This window comes from Camponotus vicinus, unplaced genomic scaffold (genome assembly GCF_025532165.1).
Source record: "Camponotus vicinus isolate PSW18456_S1 unplaced genomic scaffold, iyCamVici1.0 SCAF_1, whole genome shotgun sequence".
NCBI classification, from domain to species: domain Eukaryota; kingdom Metazoa; phylum Arthropoda; class Insecta; order Hymenoptera; family Formicidae; genus Camponotus; species Camponotus vicinus.
Window position 1 is genome coordinate 23,950,946 of NW_028141945.1, and position 22,962 is coordinate 23,973,907.

Genomic DNA, 22,962 nt, shown 5'->3' on the forward strand with positions numbered 1-22,962 from the left:
ATAGGGTTCGCGCACGTCCGAGATTTACTTGTGCTTTTTGTTCTTTCGGCGCAATGAAAGACGAGCGAGTTTCGCGAACTTTGGATCAATTGTAGATTTCAGGAACTTTTTCAATCGCAAAGATATCTCGTGAACTGTTGATTGATTTTAATAAATTATCGCAGAAGAGTTTGTAAATTTTTTCCTTATTTTTGCTTTTCGAGAAACTAATATTTAGATAAAGGTTATTCTTAAATAGCTATCAATTATTCCAGTTTAGTCTTAAATCTATCTAATTATCATGCAGAGATTTATTAATACGACTAAACCCTGTGCGTGTCTCTTCACCTTTCTAATAAGAGAAATTTCCAAACATTATTTATCGTTATAACTTTCTGATCATTTTCTATTTATGAGAAAATTATATGGGACTTATTTATAAATTAATTTTTACATCTATAAATGAAAATTAAGAATTGTATCGATAAAACAAGAGGTATATTATAATAAAGAGGAAAAAATAAATAGACAAATCTAATAAATTTAAAAATTATAAAATTTTTTTAAAAAAATTATAAAATTATTTGTCACGCATTACCACCTACGCTTTGCATGGTCTAAAATAGCCTACTTTATTATCGTTATTGATTTATCATTTGGACCATTTATGTACTTTGTGTTAATTTTAATTAAAATTTCTTGATCCTTTGCTAATAAATTTAATTTACAAAATATCACAAACGTTAAAATAGATATTACAATTATTTCAACCGACTTACATTCGAAAATAAACAAGAATTGCATTATTTTGAAGAGCTTATTTCAGAAAGACTATCGCCCAAGCGATCTATCGGCGTGTCGGACCATGTTTATTCTTGTAAATCTAATGCTTACATATAGCGAGAGATAATTCTTTATGAATTATACGCGAGAGAGCAGGCTTTGTGATTATTACTTTTCGTCTTGTCGATGGGCTCTCGCTTTATCGCGATTTTTTGATCGTAGACACGGTCGAGTAACATATTGAGTACACGGCCTTTCTCCAAAGATCGAATGCGTATTCTTCTTGGCGATGCATCTCGGTGAAAGTCTGCGGCTATATTAGACATGAGATCGATTTGACGTGGACGCTAATCATTGTCTGCGATGCAACGTGAGGGAATTATTCGGCTGCAGTTTGTGCGCTGTTCCTCGCGAAGCAACGAGAAAGGCAAGAAATTAGATGCTCGGTATCGATTCGGGCGCCCAGCTGACCACTGGCAATCGGAAAAACCGATCTGTTCTTTACTCCTGTAAGTTTTTTACGCCCGAGTGCGGTCTTCGGAAAGAGGAACAATGTAAAGAATTCTAAAAAGTGTGTCGGCGAACAGCTTCAATCATGCGACGACGTGTTTTTCGAGCGAGGAGAATCTAATACGCGAGGAGACGTAAGATTCTACTAGGGAGTTTAGTTGGAATAATAAAAATACTTTTAATGTCCATAACGCGAGAGTTGTGAAAACACGCGATGTCCAAATAAGTTTTCACCCGAGGAAAAATCCCCTTCATATTCATGAGAGAATTCGCTTTCTAAAATTGATACGAGTCTTAACGATAATGCCCCGTGTACGACGGCGCGATTAAACACGCAACTTTTACGCTAATTATCGCGGGTGATACATTCGCTGGGTATTACAAACGATCGGATAGTTATCGAGTAACTTATGGAGATTTATGCAAAGATGCGATCAATTATTTTCACGGCAATTAATCGGAATTGACGGCACTCTTCTAACATGCTCTTGATTTTTATCTTACAAAGCTTTAATTTCACGTTAGATTAATCTCTTCAGACCTGACTGCTTTCTGTTCAAATATTGTTTAAACAAAAAAAATAAAAATCACATTTAAAAAAGAAGCATAATTGTATGATAAGTCGCACATTTTATTCAAATTTGAAGACAATTGGTTTATTTTTAGAGAAGCATTAACAACTAGTTTAAAAAATGTAATTTTGGAAAAAAATTGTTTTCGAAATTTTTAAAACTGAAAATATATTTGAATTTTCAGATAGTGAAAAAAAATTATATTTTATCTATTATGAGTGTTTACAAAAAAGGGCTACGATAAATCAATGTCGTTCGGTTTAAATGGCTGTCGCTGATATCGAGTGATTTTGACCGATCGTCTAAATGTATCTGAAAAGTACATTTACGACGTACGCTGGACAAGAGATCTCTTCAGACTTGACTGCTTTCTATTCAAATATTGTTAAAGAAAAATAAAGTAAAAAAAGAAGCATAATTATATATATCGCAATACATTTTGGAATATATTGTTAAAATTTGAAGACAATTGATTTGGAGAAGCATTAACAACTAGTTCAAAAAATGTAATTTTGGAAAAAAATTGTTTTTGAAATTTTTAAAACTGAAAATATATTTGAATTTTCAGATAGTAAAAAAAATTATATTTTATCTATTATGAGTGTTTACGAAAAAGGGCTACGATAAATCAATGTCGTTCGGTTTAAATGGCTGTCGCTGATATCGAGTAATTTTGACTGATCGTCTAAATGTATCTGAAAAGTACATTTACGACGTACGCTGGACAAGAAATCTCTTCAGACTTGACTGCTTTCTATTCAAATATTGTTTAAAAAAAATTAAAGTCAAAAAAGGAGCATAATTATATGTATCGCAATACATTTTGGAATATATTGTTAAAATTTTAAGACAATTGATTTAGAGAAGCATTAACAACTAATTCGAAAAATATAATTTTGGAAAAAAAATTGTTTGAAATTTTTATAATTCTGAAAATATTTTAATTTTCAGATAGTAAAAAAAATTATATTTTATCTATTATGGGTGTTTAAAAAAAAAGGGCTACGATAAATCAATGTCGTTTGGTTTAAATGGCTGTCGCGGATATCGAGTGATTTTGACCGATCGTCTAAATGTATCTGAAAAGTACGTTTGCGATGTACGCTGGACAAGAGGAGGCGATTCAATGATTCAAGGCAGCGAAGCGCAGTGCGGCGGTAACGGTGTCGTGCAGATGGTAACGCGCGAGTAGAGCATCCGCGAGCAGTTGCGGGTGATGGACCGTAACGTTCTCACAGATAACTCACGGCTTCCGATGACGTTCATTCGCGTTCTGGTTATGTCAAGTTATCCTAGGATCACTCGGCACGGAACGAGAGAACAATACCCTCCTGTATCTTGAAAGGAGAAATCGGCATTTCTTTAGAAAGCACCCGACCTTTAAATTTATAACGACGCATTTTAATTTTACATTTATAATAATATTAATATTCTTAAGCATTGCTCTCTGAAAAAATGTACGCGATTATTTTTTTTATTATGCAATGAACGTTAAAAAAAAGAAATATATCGATGAAAAGATTCTGATATAATTTAATTAGTACCATTATTATAATATATGATGACGCACAATTTTTTATAATAAAAATTAGAATAATGACAGATATACAGTATTGTTATATCATTTATTATATTTTAGATGTATATGAAAATATACAGAATAATTGATTGACATGAACATTTTTTTTTTTTAAGTAAACCTTTATCAAGATAGAACTGCCTAAACAATTTTGTGTAACGCTTTAAATTAAAATATTGTTTCTAATAAGAAATGTTTTATCAAAATGTACACAATTATTTATCGTTGAAAGCATTGTCACAATCTTCTTTATCGACTTGCGGCACAGATTGAAAATTCTACATCAAAGATCGATAAATCTCTCGCTCCTTATCATGTATATATATTTTGCAAATCTTGCAAAGATATATAAATTTTATTACAAAATTATTCATATCGGTATTTTAGTATTCAATGAAATTCTCGTTCGCTCAACATAAAATGTGAAATAGAAAGAAAATCTGAAGAAAGTAAAGCACAATGCAGTCATATTTTTTATTAAGTTAAAGTAAAATTAACAAATATAACATCGAGAGAGTCTCATCCGAATTGTCTTACAATGCTATCATATACAATAATATAAATATGCTCCTCGAATAAGAGGATCAAACACAGATATATACAAGTTACACCAACTACTATGACATTTAACTGCGACGTCTGTAATATTCTGTAAAGGAATATACAAAGTCAAGATAGCACTAAAAAAATGGAAAGACTCATCGTTGTTACAAGAGATGTACAATAACATGATCGAGTTATTCATGCGGATGCAAAGTGAGAAGATCCAAATATTATATTGTACAAAATTGTATAGGTGGCACACAAATTTCTTATCTCTACATACTTTTGTACATACTTTTTACATTTAACATTCGCCAACGCGCCATTAGAGATGCTACATGGCACGGCATTGTACGGTTAATGACACATGATCGGTTGACAAATATATCAATTTCCTGTCGTCGAGGCTTTCGTTATCGTGTCGATGAACGAATTAAGCGCGCTTTATTCGCGAGGAAGAGGTCCTCCCGCGAAAAACTTGCGTCCCAATTTTTCAGAAAAAATTGGACAACGCAAAAACTCAGATTATTATTGATAACACATCAATAATAATCTGAAAGTTTTTTTGCGTTGTCCAATTTTTTCTGGAAAATTGGGACGCAAGTTTTTCGCGGGAGGACCTCTTCCTCGCGAATAAAGCGCGCTTAATTCGTTCATCGACACGATAGTGTTTATCGATACGACGATGTAATATATTTAATAATTAATTTATTATAAAATAATTATTAATTTAATAATCATTTTATAATTGGTTAATAGATTCTTAAAAAAATGCAGATGTAACCGTGATGCCATTTTTTATAAAAAAATTAGTAATTAATGTAATTCAACTATGATACTCTAATGTCGCGCGTGGCAAATATCCGGATCGACACCGCCGATATATTGTTGAATGAAGGTACATGGATTCTACGATCCTCTCTTAGATATCGTAGATCATTTTATCGAAGTTGTAGGTGGATATGCAGTAACCGCTGTAGGTCTTGATTTCCAAGACACCGGCGTAGGATCTCGCCGGTGAGGAGCCAGGATCCGTGTGTCGTCGCGGGCATCGGTATCCTCGGGGACACTGGCAAAGTGGCGAGGCGTTCACCTCCTCGAGTTGCGAATTACGTCTCTTACGCACGGTGAACAGGCGACAAGGCTCTTTATGCTGGCATCGTATTCTCTGAATCGAGACAAAGAATTTTTCTTTTAGGAGCAAATTAATTTCGGCAAATTAATTAATTAAATTAATTTTAATTTATTTATTTATTAATATAATTAATATAACGATATTAATTTAAATTAATTTAATTAATTAATTTGCCGAAATTAATTTGCTTATATTAATTGCTTATATTAATATAACGATATTAATTTAAATTAATTTAATTAATTAATTTGCCGAAATTAATTTGCTTATATTAATTGCTTATATTAATATAATTAATATAACGATATTGATTTAAATAAATTTAATTTAAATTAATATAACGATATTAATTTAAATTAAATTAATTTAAATTAATATCGTTATATTAATTAATGTAGGTGGAGAGAAACATGCTTCTCCTCTTTTTTGGACTTGAATAACATTTTAGGAATTGTTTTTTTCTTCTTTCTTATTTTTGCCGCGATATCTCATATCGATTATCGTCTATCGCTGACTTACGCTTTGCGGAGAGCAAGCGAAGGCGTAGATAAAGCCTTGATTTCCATCCGGTGATCTATGAGGTAGCCTACGAACTAGGTACGGCACGCTACTTGGCCGACATCGACAGTGAACTCGTTGTACAGTCGCGTTTGCTGGACCTCCTCCGGGTGCCAGGGTCCACGTAATATCTCTGCGGTTTAAAAAATCGGAATATTTCCATTGCGAACATCTATGATGACTCGAAAAAAATGTATCCCTCCCTCAAGACGAAGGAACATCAAGTTGCACATTTACAAGCGTTTTTAAATAGAAATTACCTCAACATCTCGTATGAAAGATTCTAAATCATTCTAACAATAAGATCTTTTTTTTTTCAAATTTTAAGAAAATTAAATTTTTTTATTATACAACATTAAAATTTTTAAAGAATCAATTCTTTATAAAAAATATAAAAGATGTAGACTCGAACAATACGGATAACGATCGAGGAGATACGTGACGTGGTCGAACTAACTTGAAGTAACGACAGATAGGAAGTCGTTTCACGGGTTCACAGAGCTTGTAGCGGCGCGTTTTATCGATGATCGTGTGTCCGTCGTCCCCGTGAAGACTGCTGGGGCAAGCACGGCCGTTCGGACAACGACATTGTCTCTCAACCCACGGTGCACCATATAAATCCACCTTGCTGCATACCTCGCTCCGGTCCGCGCACTCTGGCAATTCCTTCTCGCTATCCTGCGCAAACAAACAGATACTCCCGTCATGAATAAAGCGATTGATCGAGGCGATAATCGGCAGAAATTCACGGAAAGTTGTTGAATCAGCAGAGATACAAGTCGAATCGAGACGAAAAATCTGAGTCCGGGTGACGCATCTCATCAGGATCGGTCGCGAGGGAACGCGTCTCGAAATGATAACGAAATTATGATTAGCGGGGCGATTAAGATCGCAGTGATTGTACCGTTGCGTAATAATAAAAGGTTGAACGTGTGTCGCGCTATGGGACACGGCTAATGAAATAAACGAGACGATTGCACAGACTCGTAACTAAAGTATATCCGCTCTTTCCTGCGCCGGCGATACAAAGTCTGCTGTAACTGGACTATTTAGATGTTGCCAGTCCATTCATTGAGGCAATCGCGTACGTCCTGTCCGGCCTATCGTCATCGACGACATCAACTACCGTAAGGCGAGGTATCTGTCGAAGTACGCTCGTGAAATTTTTCGCAGACTCGATCTCGGCGATCTCGCATTCGACGTTTGAACCGATGGAAACGCACTTATACGCAAAGAGACCATTCGAAACACTGACAATTTTATTTACACCCTATTAAATTTGTAGATTGATCGATCTTCCAGGTCCTTCCACGTGTTCCAGGATATGTTATGGTTTTATAGAGGGCGGGAAAAAAAGTTCGTCGCGAGAAGTCACGCGCATTTTCTGTTAACGCGATACACTTATCGAGGTGTACGATAGTGCGTGAGCAGAAGTAGTTAAGCAACGTGCCATTCAACGAAGAAAAGGTTCGAGGAAATGGCCTTCCGCCGTTTTACCGTCGACTGTGAGCATTCGACTTTTTGCCACGATCATCCTCCGTTCATCTCGTTTGTCTTTTTGTAAGGCTTCTACTACTTTACTATCGCCACTACTATTACTACGATCGCCTCCGTCACGATACAACGGATCGCACGAGCAGCTTTTTACGAGGAAAATGCTCCTTGATCTCGTTCTCTTGGATATCCGTTCGCGCTAAAGTCTAGCCTACATCTGCGAATATCGTAAAATTATGCGATAGCTGAATAATTTTCCATTTGCTCCAGAGATATTCCTTCGCCAATTTTTTTACAATTTTTTACGGCATTTTATCCAATAAATTTGTAGAAAGGAATATTTTTTTTTAAATTTGCTAATTTTTATTTTTTTTTAAACGTGCTAAATTTTTAACATATAAAATATGCTTTAATTATTAGATATAAATGATGAATTTAGTTGGACTCGATGCGTCTATTTTTTGAAATCGTCTATTCAATCCGTCGAAACGCAGATAAATTTCAACTTTCGAAAGAGATAAACTTTTAGAATATTTTGAAAGCACGCTTATATATAGGCTGTTTCTAAATTCGCGATAAATATTTTAATGACAAATTTTTTGTAATATTTTAAGACGAAAAGTCTAATATGAAAATGTCGAAGCTATAATAATTTTCAAATGGGAAAAGTTTAAAAATCACTGATGACGAGCTAGAGTTTCGCGCGTTCAGGGGTTAATCACAAAGTGGCTAATGGTAAAGGTGCTTGCATGAATCGAATACTTTTGACACTGATGAAATTATTGTGAAAATATTCAAGAATTTCATAGTCTCTCATTTTTAATAATCTCAACATTTTCGTCTTAAAATGTTACAAAGAATTTGTCGTTAAAATATTTATCGCGAATTTAGGAACACTCTGTATAATCCATCCGTCCAGGCTCGCTCCGATTTCAAGCGAGCTTCCGATCGTTAATCGTATTTCCCATACGACTTATTTTCTATGCATCTCTTTATCCTATTTCCGTCGGTCCCAAGAGCGAAAGAAAAGGCGAGCGTAACGAAAGGCGAAGGAAGTTTTAGAAGCTGATATAGCGGAACGACGGGGATTCACGCATACACAGCGGTGGTAAACTAAAATGGGATAATAGAAGGACCGGAAGGGCGCCGTAAACCATCCGGAAGTTCTCACGCGTCTCTCGCTTCTCGCACGGCCGCAATGAAAATGACACCTGGCACTCGGATGGACATACCACACGAAGGCAAAGGAGGAGAAAGAGACGGAGGTGGAGGAAGAGCAGGAGGAGGTGGCCGCTAGAGGTACCCGCTCGAGGACGGCCGAGAGAAGAAGGGCGCGCGCGAGAGACGAGGTGGAAGCTACGGGACAAAAAAGAAAGAAGAAAAGAGAGGCAGGAGACGCACGACGACGCAGGGAATCTGGTCGAATGGATGGATGACGTTGGTAAAAAGATCGCTCCTTCATCGTACCGTACAGCTATACCGGATGTTTCTAAGAGAGCTCGGAAATCTCGCGCCGATCCGAGGTATAATGGAACTGGGTGCTTGATAGAGAGCAGAGAGACAGAGAGAGATTGGAGCAGGTCATACATACATATGATCGAAAAGCAGATTTTTGGAGGCAAAGATAAATTTAAAATGTAGATTAAAATTTTTTTGCAGGAGGCTTTGTTTTTTTTTTTGTAAGCTTGAATGATTTTATTTTTGCATAAAGAATTTTTTTTGTTAATAAATTCATTATGATTTTCCTGTGTATGATTTACTTATGAGGGATAGAGAGCAGAGAGAGATTGGAGCAGGTCATACATATGATCGAAAAGCAGATTTTTGGAGGCAAAGATAAATTTAAAATGTAGATTAAAATTTTTTTGCAGGAGGCTTTGTTTTTTTTTTGTAAGCTTGAATGATTTTATTTTTGCATAAAGAATTTTTTTTGTTAATAAATTCATTATGATTCTCCTGTGTATAATTTACTTATGAGCGATAAAGAGCAGAGAGAGATTGGAGCAGGTCATACATATGATCGAAAAGCAGATTTTTGGGAGCAAAGATAAATTTAAAATGTAGATTAAAATTTTCTCGCAGGAGGCTTTGTTTTTTTTTTTGTAAGTTTGAATGATTTTATTTTTGCATAAGGAATTTTTTTTGTTAAATTCATTATGATTCTCCTGTGTATGATTTACTTATGAGGGATAGAGAGCAGAGAGAGATTGGAGCAGGTCATATATATGATTGAAAAGCAGATTTTTGGGGCAAAGATAAATTTAAAATGTAGACTAAAATTTTTTTGCAGGAGGCTTTGTTTTTTTTTTTGTAAACTTGAATGATTTTATTTTTGCATAAGGAATTTTTTTTTGTTAAATTCATTATGATTCTCCTATGTATGATTTACTTATGAGGGATAGAGAGCAGAGAGAGATTGGAGCAGGTCATATATATGATCGAAAAGCAGATTTTTGGAGGCAAAGATAAATTTAAAATGTAAAAAATTAAAATTTTTTCGCAGGAGGCTTTGTTTTTTTTTTGTAAGCTTGAATGATTTTATTTTTTTGCATAAGGAATATTTAAAATGTACATTAAAATTTTTTTGCAGGAGGCTTTGTTTTTTTGTAAGCTTGAATGATTTTATTTTTGCATAGGGAATTTTTTTTGTTAAATTCATTATGATTCTTCTATGTATGATTTACTTATGAGCGATCTGCGAGGAAGGGCTACTCTCCGGTTAAATCGCTTTCTAATTTATCCGGATAAATTAACACGTAGACGTATAATTGTCGAGGAGAAAGAGAAAGGAGCGGCGAATATAGGGAATACAATTAAAGAGGCGAAAAATATATCGAAGAGAACGAACACGCGAGGCGATTCCAACAAACCGGCGCGAGGTTTTGTCCGATATAAAGAGAGTACACAGTTTTTTTTCTCCTCTAAATGTACACACGCACACGTATACGTACATATACATATACACGTATCTCGTCATCTCCGCCATATCATTCCTGCGCACGTACTCTCAGCCCACGTGCGAACGTACGTATCTACGATATGTCGTACTTGGGTTATGCGCTTATCCCCGCACGTGTAAACCTACGTACCCCGTACATGCGATACATACACGCATGTACGGACCGATACGTAGGTGTTTACAGCTACGACAGCAACAGGTTCGAGCATCGAGTGGGCGCCGCTCTTTGCTAACGGCTACGTTTTTCCTCTCCCCGCGATACTTCCTGCGCGCCTGTAAGCGGACGATTTAGCTTCAAATCCTCGGAATGCTACCCGAGAGAATATATCAACTCGCATATGTACGTTGCTACGGACACATGTTGTTAAACTTTCTGAAAACCGCCGATGCCGAGGAACAAGCGCGCCACGTGTGTCGGAGAGAAAAAAATCCAGGCTCGACGGCAATTCGATCGGATTTCAAGAATAACGAAAAGACGCGAAACAAGAAACGTGAAATATATATTTTTGCCGCGATGTGTGTTTTACCGGCAATGCAATCGCGCGACTCATTAATATTTAATCGCGTTGTACGCGGTAATTTATTCGGAGAACTTGACGAATAGTAATGCGGTTCTAACAGAGTAAAATAGGAGACTCGAGGAGACGCTAACGTATTGGATATAAGAATCTAATGTATGTTTTTTCAACGAAAAAATATTAGAAGAAACAGAATATGAAAAAGTAGCAGGATATTAAATATAAATTGTAGGCACACATATCAATCAGATATTCTTCAATTTAGCTGATAATATACATATATTTTCGCGATAAACTTGTCTACAGATGAATCATTAATTATATAATTTTTTGGAAGGAAATTGGGATTTTTTTTTTTTTTTGAAAAAAAGATGAAGTAAGTGTTGGGTCATTTATTCAGAGAACTTGACGAGTAGTAATGCGGTTCTAATAGAATAAAATAGGAGACTCGAGGAGACGCTAACGTATTGGATATAAGAATCTAATGTCTGTTTTTTCAACGAAAAAATATTAGAAGAAGTAGAAGAATATGAAAAAGTAGCAGGACATCAAATATAAATCGCAAGCACATATCGATCAGATATTTTTCAATTTAGCTGATAATATACATATATTTTCGCGACAAATTTGTCTAGACATGAATCATTAATAATATAATTTTTTGGAAGGAAATTGGGATTTTTTTTTTTTGAAAAAAAGATGAAGTAAGTGTTGAGTAATTTATTCGGAGAACTTGACGAGTAGTAATGCGATTCTAACAGAGTAAAATAGGAGACTCGAGGAGACGTTAACGTATTTGATATAAAAATCTAATACAATATAAAAAAGTAGCAACACATTAAATATAAATTGCAGGCACACATATCGATCAGATATCCTTCAAATTAGATGATAATATATATTTCAAACTTATCTAGAGATGAATCATTAATTATATAATTTTTTGGGAGAAAATTGAGAATTTTTTTTTTTTTTTTTTTAAAGATGAAGTAAGTATTGGTATCTATAAGAGGCTTACCCCCACTTGGTAGAGCACCCTGGGTTCGTCATGCGTCGGTCTGTGCTTTCTATTACGATTGATGAGGTCGATCTCGAGCGTCGTGTCGTCAAATTCTTGCAATTCGAAGTACTTGTCGTCGAAGACTAAATACTCGTTTAGGTAGTCGTCGTTTTCGGTCATCTGAAACTCGCATTTGCCCCGGCGGACGACGCCGGCGATCGCCAGCAGGATGTACAGCAGGTGCCGTATCGCTTTGCCAGTCATCTTGTCTCGCACTGAGAGAAACCAAATTCGTTCCGGTAAAAACAAATCTCGGCGATCGCTCGTTGGTGTCCTTCTTTCGTCCGGAAGAAAGTTTATTGTTTTTTACTCGCAATTGGAAAACAGGAGACGCGATAAAGACAAGGGCTCCCGATGTGTTTTTATTTACGTGATGAGGCGCTCGAAATAAAGGAGAACAGGATCGAGAGAGTACTCATAATAAAAATATTCGCGGATTCAATTATAGATTTAGAAAGCTAAACGTCGATAATTTCAAGTCCATTTTCGTGATTTTCAGACGTGAATCTTTACAAGTTGGTCATCGAAGAGTCTCCCTCCGATGATGCTAAATCACTTACTTGGGCGATTCCACGATCGAGGGATATTAAAAAATACGAGAGGGTCTTTGCAATTACGAAGAGTCGCACGCGCGATTGGAATCTTCTCTCTCGAGTCTTTGACGCAGGCTTCCTTCTCCGGGGTTACAATCCTCACGATCTCTCTCCTCTTCCCTCCTGATGAGAACAACAACGTCACGTGTCTTTGTTGATGGCAATTTGAAATGCTCTCTTATCTTCCTCTGGCGCTCCAGCAACGTTCTAGAAACATGAAGGAGTTGGCGGTGGCCCGATCTCCCGTGGTCCCTAGGGCCGATAGAGCGTATCGCGCACTCTCACTGAATTTCCCGATCGTTGCCCGAAATGATCGATCGTATCCGTCGATCGATCGATGTCGACGATCGTCCAAGCGGGACTCCTTCTCGCGGGGTTCTTACGTGTCCTCTCGGGAGAGAAACGAGTAAAACGATCGGCGAGGTCGAGTGAAACGGAACGTCGGACAAGATCGACCTATGCGCGAAGGTATGCCGTCCGCTCGACTGGACTCTTAAAAGCCAGAAGTAAAGCATGAATGGACCCCCACCTCTCTTCCTTTGCCCTTCTCCCTCTCCTCCCTCCTCCTCTTCTCATTCTTGACTGCCTCTGTCCCCCCCCTTCCCCTCCCCGTTCTTTCTCTTGCTCTTACGTCATCCCCACTGCTACTCTCTATCCGGGGGCCTCTCTATCTCTCCTCTCCGAACGTTTTCATCGTCGCCGTTTTCTCGGGACGTGTCGTCGTCGCCGCGTTTGTCCTTGTATCGCATCCTCTCTTCCACGGCGCTCCCCGGGAACGTATCGACGAGCGTTTTACTTTTTCTCCGGAGCCGACCCGTTTGCATTCGCGCGCACGCTCCGTTTTGCCGCAATTTACTACGCTCCGCGTAGCTTTTTGTGCATCGGTGCCCGTGCACCGTCTTTCCTCTTCCCTCGCGAGCCAGTTTTTCATCAATGATTCGAATCCTTCCCTCCTTTCCCCTTTGCGCGTTTCTCGAACTTCATCTTCAAATCCGTTCCCCTCTCGCTCTCCCGAACATTTCTCATCTCGCGTCTGTACACGAAAAAAAAAGACATTCTTGTTTTGAAAATATAAGATTTATTTTTCTTGAATGGAAAAGAAACAATAGTTGGATAGAAGGGAACATTTTTAAATCAAAGATTATAATTTTCTTAAAGTAGAATTAAATAATTATATATTCTCGAGGTGACAATTACAATATTAAAATAAGACCAGAATATTGTTGAAATCTAAAATTATTAAATTCTTCTAAGAAGATTATAAATTGTTGCGAAACAACGAACGCGTTAGTTTAAGTATATAAGTTTTGACTTGACACTTATTTTTTTTCTGTGCACAGAAAAAAAGGACATTCTTGTTTTGAAAATATATTTAGTTTTAACATGGAAATCTTGAAATGAGATTATATTGCGTTATTTAAAGAAAAATATAATTGCTTGAATAATTGCTTGCGCTTGCATGAAGTCATTTTATAGTTCAATCGAGAAAAATATATTCTTATGATTTAAGATTTATTTTTCTTGAATGGAAAAGAAACAATAGTTGGATAGAAGGGAACATTTTTAAATCAAAGATTATAATTTTCTTAAAGTAGAATTAAATAATTATATATTCTCGAGGTGACAATTACAATATTAAAATAAGACTAGAATATTGTTGAAATCTAAAATTATTAAATTCTTCTAAGAAGATTATAAATTGTTGCGAAACAATGAACGCGTTAGTTTAAGTATATGTTTTGATTTGACACTTATTTTTTTTCTGTGCACAGAAAAAAGGACATTCTTGTTTTGAAAATATATTTAATTTTAACATGGAAATCTTGAAATGAGATTATTGCGTTATTTAAAGAAAAATATAATTGCTTGCTTGAATGAAGTCATTTTATAGTTCAATCGAGAAAAATATATTCTTATGATTTAAGATTTAATTTTTTTGAATGGAAAAGAAACAATGTTGGATAGAAAGTAATATTTTTAAATCAAAGATTATAATTTTCTTAAAGTAAAATTAAATAATTATAAAACAGTTATAATGGCAATACGAGTCTAGTGTCGATGTTATAACACATTTATTTATATTACAATCAAATAAATATTGATATTAAAGCATACAAAGAGAGGATAGCGAACGTTTCGACCCTATTTTTGGGTCATCTTCAGCGCGAAAGTATATAATAAAAGATAATATAATAACAATGTGTTTTATATCGGAGTCTGTTACAAAGGTTGCTGTTTAAAGCGATAATAAATGTCTCGGTATCTCATTATCTTGACGATGCCTACGTAAAAACAAAGGACAAAAGTAAAATAAGTTAAATAAATAATGTAATTAATATGAACATAGAAAGAAAAAGTACTAAATTAAACATGAAATTATGAGATTGGAATGTTAATTTATTAAAAATGATCTAAATATAAACTGAACATAAAGTCAAAGAAATAAATAAATAAGTTATAAATAAGTTAAATAAATAATATGACTAATATGAACATAGAAAGAAAAAAGTACTAAGAATTACATGAAAATTACGAGATTGAAATTATTTTAATGTCAATTTATTAAAAATGATCTAAATAAACTGAACATATAGTCAAGAAATAAAAATTAAAAGGTTAAACAGATAAGAAGTTAAAACTACGGAAATAAGACTTACTTCCAGGCATCGAAGATAATGACGCGCCGAGGAGATGAATAAAGACAACTTAACATCTCCGAAGACAAAGATCGACTCGTCTTTAACGGATAAATGTGACTTATATATAAACGGTAAAGAGAGTCAAATAATGTATAAATGTACACATACGCAAAGTCGCAGACCTATTTGTTATGATAGAAACTGTGTTAAATTTTTGGCAAGTTGTTGACAATATTTAAATAAATTTCTGGTAAACGTTCAGTATCCGTTTGCAAATTGAGACCATTTTTTTGCCTCTTGATATATAGCATTTCGGAGATCAATCTTTTACTCAAATATGGTTCTCGATCCAAAACCTGAACGCCATCCCAATCAAAAGTATGATCAAAACCAACCCTGTGATTCGTGATGACTGATTGAGAATTAGTGTTATGTCTAATGTGGCTGCGATGTTCGTTGATTCTGGTATGCAGTTGTCTGCAAGTTTGTCCAACGTAGGACGCATCGCAATCCATGCAGTTCAATTTGTATATGACGTTCAAAGAATTGGAAGTAGGAAGAGGATCCTTATGAGCCCTGATGAAGTTTTTCATTTTATTGATACTGTAATATGAGAGTCGAACATCCAAATCCTTAACGATATGTTTAAAACGCCCGGAGATTGAAGGAACGTATGGTATCGTGAAATAAGTAATGTGATCATTTGTGTTTATGACCTGGGTATTATTCACTAAGGAATTTGGTTTGAAAAGGTGTTTCTTAAGGCGGTCAACACATGTGTGGAAAATAAAATTTAAAGGGTATCCATTGCTTAAAAGGATGTTGATAGCCAATTTAATATTCTTATAATGGAAAACAGGGTGAGACAAGCGGAAAACCTTGTCTATTAAACCAATTACTGTGCCTCTTTTTTTTTGGCAGAGAGGATGTTGAGATAAGAAGTGTAGGTATCTACCGGAAAAGGTATCTTTACGGTACCAGTCAAAAATTATAAAATTATTGTCGGAAATTAAAGTCACATCTAAAAAGTCTCTCAATCAGTCATCACGAATCACAGGGTTGGTTTTGATCATACTTTTGATTGGGATGGCGTTCAGGTTTTGGATCGAGAACCATATTTGAGTAAAAGATTGATCTCCGAAATGCTATATATCAAGAGGCAAAAAAATGGTCTCAATTTGCAAACGGATACTGAACGTTTACCAGAAATTTATTTAAATATTGTCAACAACTTGCCAAAAATTTAACACAGTTTCTATCATAACAAATAGGTCTGCGACTTTGCGTATGTGTACATTTATACATTATTTGACTCTCTTTACCGTTTATATATAAGTCACATTTATCCGTTAAAGACGAGTCGATCTTTGTCTTCGGAGATGTTAAGTTGTCTTTATTCATCTCCTCGGCGCGTCATTATCTTCGATGCCTGGAAGTAAGTCTCATTTCCGTAGTTTTAACTTCTTATCTGTTTAACCTTTTAATTTTTATTTCTTGACTATATGTTCAGTTTATTTAGATCATTTTTAATAAATTGACATTAAAATAATTTCAATCTCGTAATTTTCATGTAATTCTTAGTACTTTTTTCTTTCTATGTTCATATTAGTCATATTATTTATTTAACTTATTTATAACTTATTTATTTATTTCTTTGACTTTATGTTCAGTTTATATTTAGATCATTTTTAATAAATTAACATTCCAATCTCATAATTTCATGTTTAATTTAGTACTTTTTCTTTCTATGTTCATATTAATTACATTATTTATTTAACTTATTTTACTTTTGTCCTTTGTTTTTACGTAGGCATCGTCAAGATAATGAGATACCGAGACATTTATTATCGCTTTAAACAGCAACCTTTGTAACAGACTCCGATATAAAACACATTGTTATTATATTATCTTTTATTATATACTTTCGCGCTGAAGATGACCCAAAAATAGGGTCGAAACGTTCGCTATCCTCTCTTTGTATGCTTTAATATCAATATTTATTTGATTGTAATATAAATAAATGTGTTATAACATCGACACTAGACTCGTATTGCCATTATAACTGTTTTGTTAATTTTATATTTCGAGTCTTATATTTATTAATTTTTGTAAATAATTATATATTCTTGAATATTAAAATAAGACTATAATATTGTTGAAATTTAAAATTATTAAATTCTCCTAAGAAGATTATAAATTGTTGCGTATAGACGAAACAACACGTTAGTTTAAGTATATAAGTTTTGATTTGACACTTCTTTTTTTTCTGTATATCTTGTATCTTTTCGATACAATAAACAATTAATTCCAGAAGCAAACTGTATCAAATATATCGAATATGAATATTTTAAAAACGTATTTCGTCATTGTACATTTCGATACATTTCTATCGAGACTCTTGTACAGTTATTCGTGATCCCTTGTGTACCGCATTCTTGAGATGGGGCTAAACGAAATATCTTGTTGTAACAGCGATAATGAGATAAGTTTTCCGCTCGGAGATATTTATCGTTATTTGGGGAAAAGATACCATACACACGAGGAATGCTATAAAAAAATATTGAAACGATATCCTCAATATTAGAGGCAAATATAGAGTTTATTGTCCATTCCTTTCGAGAGACCAAAGATAAACATTTCTTCTTCCCATTGCAGGAAAATTGTACGCCGTATTCGGCAAGAGGCAAGGTCGCATCGTATCTACGGAAAGCGCTTATGGCTTCGGTGGACAATTCAGAGTTTTGGCCACCCTACCGGTTCTGGAGAGTTTCCACCTTGCGAGAGAACTGCGGACGCAAACGTCTGGATTGGCCAGTCCGCAACTAGTTTTTAGTCATTGGGAGGTACATAAAAGCCGCCCGGTGTATGTTTTGTATCTACCGCGTCTCATCTTATTACGCAGTAAAATGTTCCCGAGAGAAAAAAAAACAGAAAAATTCCAGCAACGTCTTTTTTCAAATATTTTGCCACCTTTAATCATTATTAAAATATAATTTAAAAAAGAGTAAGGTCGAAATTTCGAAAATTTCAAGCCTATGAAATTGTCAAAGAGAACAATGTATTTTTCCTATTTTTTTCTTATCTCACAGAATTGTTAATTTATATTAATATTTTATTATATTAATTATTTGTTATATTAAATATACATTTATATTAATATTATATTATATTAATTATTTGTTTCTATAATCAGGTTATTGAGCAGGATCCTTACTGGGTGCCGTCTACGGAGGAAGAGTATCTTCATTTCGGCGAAAAAGCGGACAGCGATAATCGAGCTAAATGTTACATGGATGCGGTTCGTCGAAGAAAAGGCTTGTCTGTAGACTCCCAGCTAGTTCCACACGCCGAGAAACAACGCACTCTTTCGAAGAATAAGTGATGTGAAATTCCTTTGCGCGATTATTACGTTCGGAAAGCGCATTTACTCCAAGTTTCGTCCTTCCTACTCGTAGAGACTCGATTATCTCATGTCTATTAAATTTTCTATCTGCGAAGGTGTGTAATTAAAACGCGAGGTACATACATGAACAGGAAAAAAGTTGTTTCTTTGGTTTCGTCAAACATTGTAGATTAAATATTAATTAATTGAACAATGTTTAATTTTAATTAATGAGGAAAATTAAATATTAAACGTCTCCTCTATTTGATCTTAAATTTTTATTCACCTTTACTCGTTCATTTCGACTAAACATTATTTCCGTAAATACGTTGTTACATAATATGTCTACAACATATTTTGCATAAAGCAGGATACATGAGTGAAAATATATACTTACATAACTGTATCTTGTATAACAAATATTACAGGTTATTGATAAATTTAAAAAATATCATATTATCACATAAAACGTTTGCATAAGTTACATCAAATAAATGTACATATGTATACATTTGTGTTAAAATAATGACATATATTTGCATTATATTCTTTATACAAAGTTCTTGATCAATTTACAAGTTTTTTGTTATTATAATTTTACAGAACTGTTACTATTATAAATTATTAAACATGTTAATCTCTAATCATCAGCAAATACAATCTTTTTTCCTTGAAATTTTTGGCTCATGATTTTCTGTTCTTTTCTTTTAGCCAACCAAGAGGGATGCAAATCACTATCTTCTTTGTTATTAACATTATTTGAATTATTCTTATTTGTATCCTTATTAATTTTGATAGATGTTTTATTATTTAATCGTTTAACAGATTTGTTAGATTGTTTATCCTGATATCTTTTATTTAAATTTGTATTATTTTTGTAGTTTATGTTTTGCTCTTCAACTCTGTTACTTGACTGAAATGTTCGTGTATTATATTTGTGAGATCTTACATATGATGTCGAGGCACTAATACTACTTGTCTGTGAATCTTGATTGTCTCCTGTAATGAAAAAATCGTCCGATACTTTTGCTTGTTGAGTTGTAGAATCTGGAACTTTGATAGACATCTCCACATTTTTGCTAGATTCTTGCTCCTCCAAGAGTTCGGCAAATCTCTTTACAGTGGCTTCTTTTGTAACATTACACGATTTAATTACACTTGGTTGCTTATGTATAATTGTATCCTCTAATGTATCGTCTTCTAACCTTGACACTTTTTCTTCTTTCAGAGGTGCGCTATCTTCATTCAATGATTTTTCACAATCATGCAAATTATTTGTTGTTTCGAGTAATTCAGTGTTGGATATTTTCTCATTTTTAGGTTTATGTTGAGAGTGTTCAATATTTTTACAAGAATTAATTTCTTGTTCCTCTGAACTTTCATTCTGAGGCTGAGGATTTTCTTTTAAGGACTTTTTAGTTTTTGCGACACTTTTATTCTTCAACTTGACATTTTTCTTCTTTCCTTCTACCAAATATTTTTTGCAGTCTGGGAACTTTTCTTTAAATTGCATCAGTCTTTTGTACAAAATTTTATAACATGCAACCCTTGCTATTACACGATCATAATGACTTGAAGACTCATCTTGTAATATTGCAGTCAAATCTCTTTCATTTGTGATACCAAACTTGGAAATCTCATCGTCTTTAATTCTTTTTAGTGCGTAAACTTCAGCGATAAGTTTATCAGCCTTTTTTTTATACTTTTCTTGTTGTATTTCATTTCCATGTTTGTTTCGAAGAAGTTTAGCTTCTTTGATAAGCTTATTCACTACGCAAACTCGTGCTTGACGAACCGTATGTCGCAGCAGAATAATCTAAAAATTACAAGTTATATTAAATTAAATTATGAAATGAACATATTAAATTATGAAATGAATAACATTTCTCTAGTAATAACAATTGTAAACAAATCATATGCATCTTATTCAAATCATGCATACATCTCACCTCGTTATTTATTTCAACTTTTGCCATTTTGGGTTAAAAAATAATTTCCCACAGCAAAAATCACTTTATTTAGCTTTGGAATAAATATATAAATAAATAACCCTCTTCAGACGGATAACTTTCTCTTTGCCTAAAAAAAAACGCTATTTTCAAGAAATCAGCAGGAAAATCTAGAAAATTTCTCCATAAACTATATAGATCATAGAAAACTTCGCCATAAACTATATAGATTTTCTACTTGGGTTACGTTCCAAAACGTAAGTAACCGAGGAAATTTTACTCGGATGGCCGATTTGAACCAATCAGAAAGGCTTAAAAGAGTTTCGGAACGACCATTCGAGTAAAATTTCCTCGGTTACTTACGTTTTGGAACGTAACCTTGATCAAGTTGCGACTAAAGTCACTAGATATACAAAGTACCGCAATCATTCGCCATTTTGGCTCCAATAAGGGTGCAAACGAGCCTTTACGTACCGTTCTTCATGGATATGACTCAATAGTGGGTGCTTTCCAATTGTTTAACACATCTTAACACAAACATACACAGGAAGGCACAAAGTGTAGCGATGTGCACGACTCAATTGGAACAAAGTTAATGTGCGACTTTCGAGTGGAGGGTTAGGATTCTTCATAACCATGTCCATCTTGATATTTTTTAATCCATGGTGAGGGTGATGAAGTGAAAAACATGTTGCACACGTAAAATTTGTGTAATTAGTCTGTAAATAATTCGAAGCAAAGTTATTAACATACATAGATATATATATGCATAATATTATATAATATATAAATAATATATAAATAAAATATATAAATGCATAATATTATATTAATATATAAATATGAATGAAAATTTAATCAGTAATAATATACCTAATCTGCAAATATGCTAAAGAAACAACTTTATTTTATTTATTAAATATAATAAAAAAATTAATTGTACAAAAACTCATTAATTCGAATTACTTACTTCAATGATACTTTTAATATTTTTATTGTTCATTTTTGTATTTTATATACTCCAGTGGTTGTCTTTTAAATAAAAAGGATAAAAAGAAAAGAAAATTGCCAACATAACCGCCGTCAGTTTGCAACCGCATATTTCATTTGTCCCTAGAAAACAGAAGGTTACACAAGTTGACTAGTAGCCCTCGAGCTGAGTCAGAGAGAAGAATGAGAGGTGTCATGGCCCGCTTTTAGGTGATCCCTGAAAGCGATACGCCCTCTGTGGACCTTAAAAATGTGCACCTAAACTACGAAGCCAAGGTGCACGAATGTTCTCAGAGGGTAACATATAAGGTGCACAATTTCTGGTTCTGTTCCGTGCTATGTGCACAAAATGACGGTAGCACCAGTGCTGTATAGCAAGACGCTTACGTATATTAAATAAATTTTTAATGAATTTTGTATGACTCTCTCTCTCTCTCTCATATATATATATATAGAAATTTATTCATTATATGATTACACTTGAAAATAAGATATTTTATTAGGCTATTAATAAATAATTTATATATTTACAGAGAGAAAGTTTGATATTATTTTTAATGTAAAACGCGTGCACATTTCTTAAGAATAAAAGTTCTAAATAATAAAGATGTATGTGTGTATATATATATATATATATATATATATATATATATATATATATATATGTGGGTGGGGGTATGTGTGGTATGTACGTATGTATGTACGTATATATGCATAAAAGCGATGCGAGAGTTACGTGAGGAAGCGAGAAGGACGAGTGAAATAAGAGCGAACGAGATAGAAATAGCACGAGCAACGAGGACTCGAGCATCGAGAATCAGATTTTTCTTGCGCGCTATTATTTTCCTCTCGCTCGCATCTATTACTGTCTCGTTCGCTCCTATTACTGTCTCGCTCACTCCTATTACTGTCTCGCTCACTCCTATTATTGTCTCGCTCGTTCTTGTTACTGTTTCGCTCGCTCTCGATTCTTGGGTCCGCTTATCTTTCCGAGCTGTCTATCACGATTGTCAAGTGTGACAGAGAAAGTAAGACCATGAGTAGAGAGCGAGCGAGATGACCTATCATCAAAGAGTTCCGAAGTCTCTTACAATCGGTTTCTTCGCTTCCTCTCCATTCGCAATTCACGAAAATGTAAACATCTTATAAAATAAACATTGAAACTTTTATTTTTAATTTCATCGGTTTGAAAGTAATTTTAATGAATTAAAGAGATTTTTGCGATTAAAATGATATCAAACACGACGTAAATCGGGTAATTTTTAATTAGTCTGATAATAAAAATTTTATAATTATATTTTATAATTATATTTAATTAAATTTATGCGATTTATATCGTGTTTGATATTATTTTAATCTTAAAATTCTCATTATTCAATTAAAATTACTTTCAAATGAATAAAAAATGCATTTAATTTTTTGACATATATTCGTGAATATTATAAATGAAGTCTCATGTAAGAAACTTCGGAATCTGCGACATCGGGAATTTTTTCATTATTTATAATAATACACGACTTTAAATTGCCATAAAATAAAAACTAAAGCTTTGATATTTTATTTGATCTTTTTGATTAAAAGGGATTAATGAAATTTTTAAAATTGAAAATTATTCTAATAAAATATTGGGTTTAATGTGATTTCAATCGTAAAAATCAATGTGTACATGTATATAATAAAACTCTTAATTTCTCATAATTATAGTTTTATTTTAATAAA

The 22,962-nt window shown here is 33.9% G+C and overlaps 3 protein-coding genes and 2 long non-coding RNA genes across 9 annotated transcripts in view; 2 read left to right on the forward strand and 3 right to left on the reverse strand.

The window, feature by feature from the left end:
• The window catches only part of LOC145959775 (elongation factor-like GTPase 1), a 44,057-nt gene extending 25,485 nt beyond the window's left edge, over positions 1-18,572 (forward strand). The window contains exons 5-6 of the mRNA XM_083078924.1: positions 17,578-17,765; positions 18,116-18,572. Coding sequence (XP_082935050.1) covers positions 17,578-17,765; positions 18,116-18,304 — 377 coding nt within the window. The 3' untranslated portion in view covers positions 18,305-18,572. The remainder of the gene's footprint in view (positions 1-17,577; positions 17,766-18,115) is intronic.
• Positions 3,879-12,775, reverse strand: Aos (protein argos). Of its 4 annotated transcripts, none has more exons than XM_083078928.1 (5): positions 12,251-12,775; positions 11,649-11,905; positions 6,117-6,337; positions 5,621-5,792; positions 3,879-5,134 (listed from the first exon to the last, which is right to left on the reverse strand). In XM_083078928.1, coding segments are annotated over exons 1-5 (897 nt in total). In that variant the 5' UTR covers positions 12,252-12,775; the 3' UTR covers positions 3,879-4,888. The 4 variants fall into 4 exon arrangements, with proteins under 4 accessions (XP_082935054.1, XP_082935058.1, XP_082935057.1 ...); XM_083078932.1 differs by having other exon boundaries at positions 11,649-11,964; XM_083078931.1 differs by having other exon boundaries at positions 11,649-11,967.
• LOC145959780 (uncharacterized) lies at positions 12,897-15,827 on the reverse strand. 2 transcript variants are annotated; one of them, XR_014435178.1, is made up of 3 exons: positions 14,941-15,827; positions 14,399-14,565; positions 12,897-13,316 (listed from the first exon to the last, which is right to left on the reverse strand). It is a non-coding gene; the product is annotated as an uncharacterized LOC145959780 (long non-coding RNA). The 2 variants fall into 2 exon arrangements; XR_014435177.1 differs by lacking the exon at positions 12,897-13,316 and having other exon boundaries at positions 14,339-14,565.
• LOC145959781 (uncharacterized) lies at positions 14,670-16,959 on the forward strand. The gene is made up of 2 exons (XR_014435179.1): positions 14,670-16,357; positions 16,733-16,959. It is a non-coding gene; the product is annotated as an uncharacterized LOC145959781 (long non-coding RNA).
• Positions 18,568-20,455, reverse strand: LOC145959778 (uncharacterized). The gene is made up of 2 exons (XM_083078927.1): positions 20,254-20,455; positions 18,568-20,120 (listed from the first exon to the last, which is right to left on the reverse strand). The coding sequence occupies exons 1-2, from the start codon at positions 20,278-20,280 to the stop codon at positions 18,945-18,947; spliced, it is 1,203 nt and encodes a 400-aa protein (XP_082935053.1). The 5' UTR covers positions 20,281-20,455; the 3' UTR covers positions 18,568-18,944.
• Positions 20,456-22,962: the final 2,507 nt, after the last annotated feature.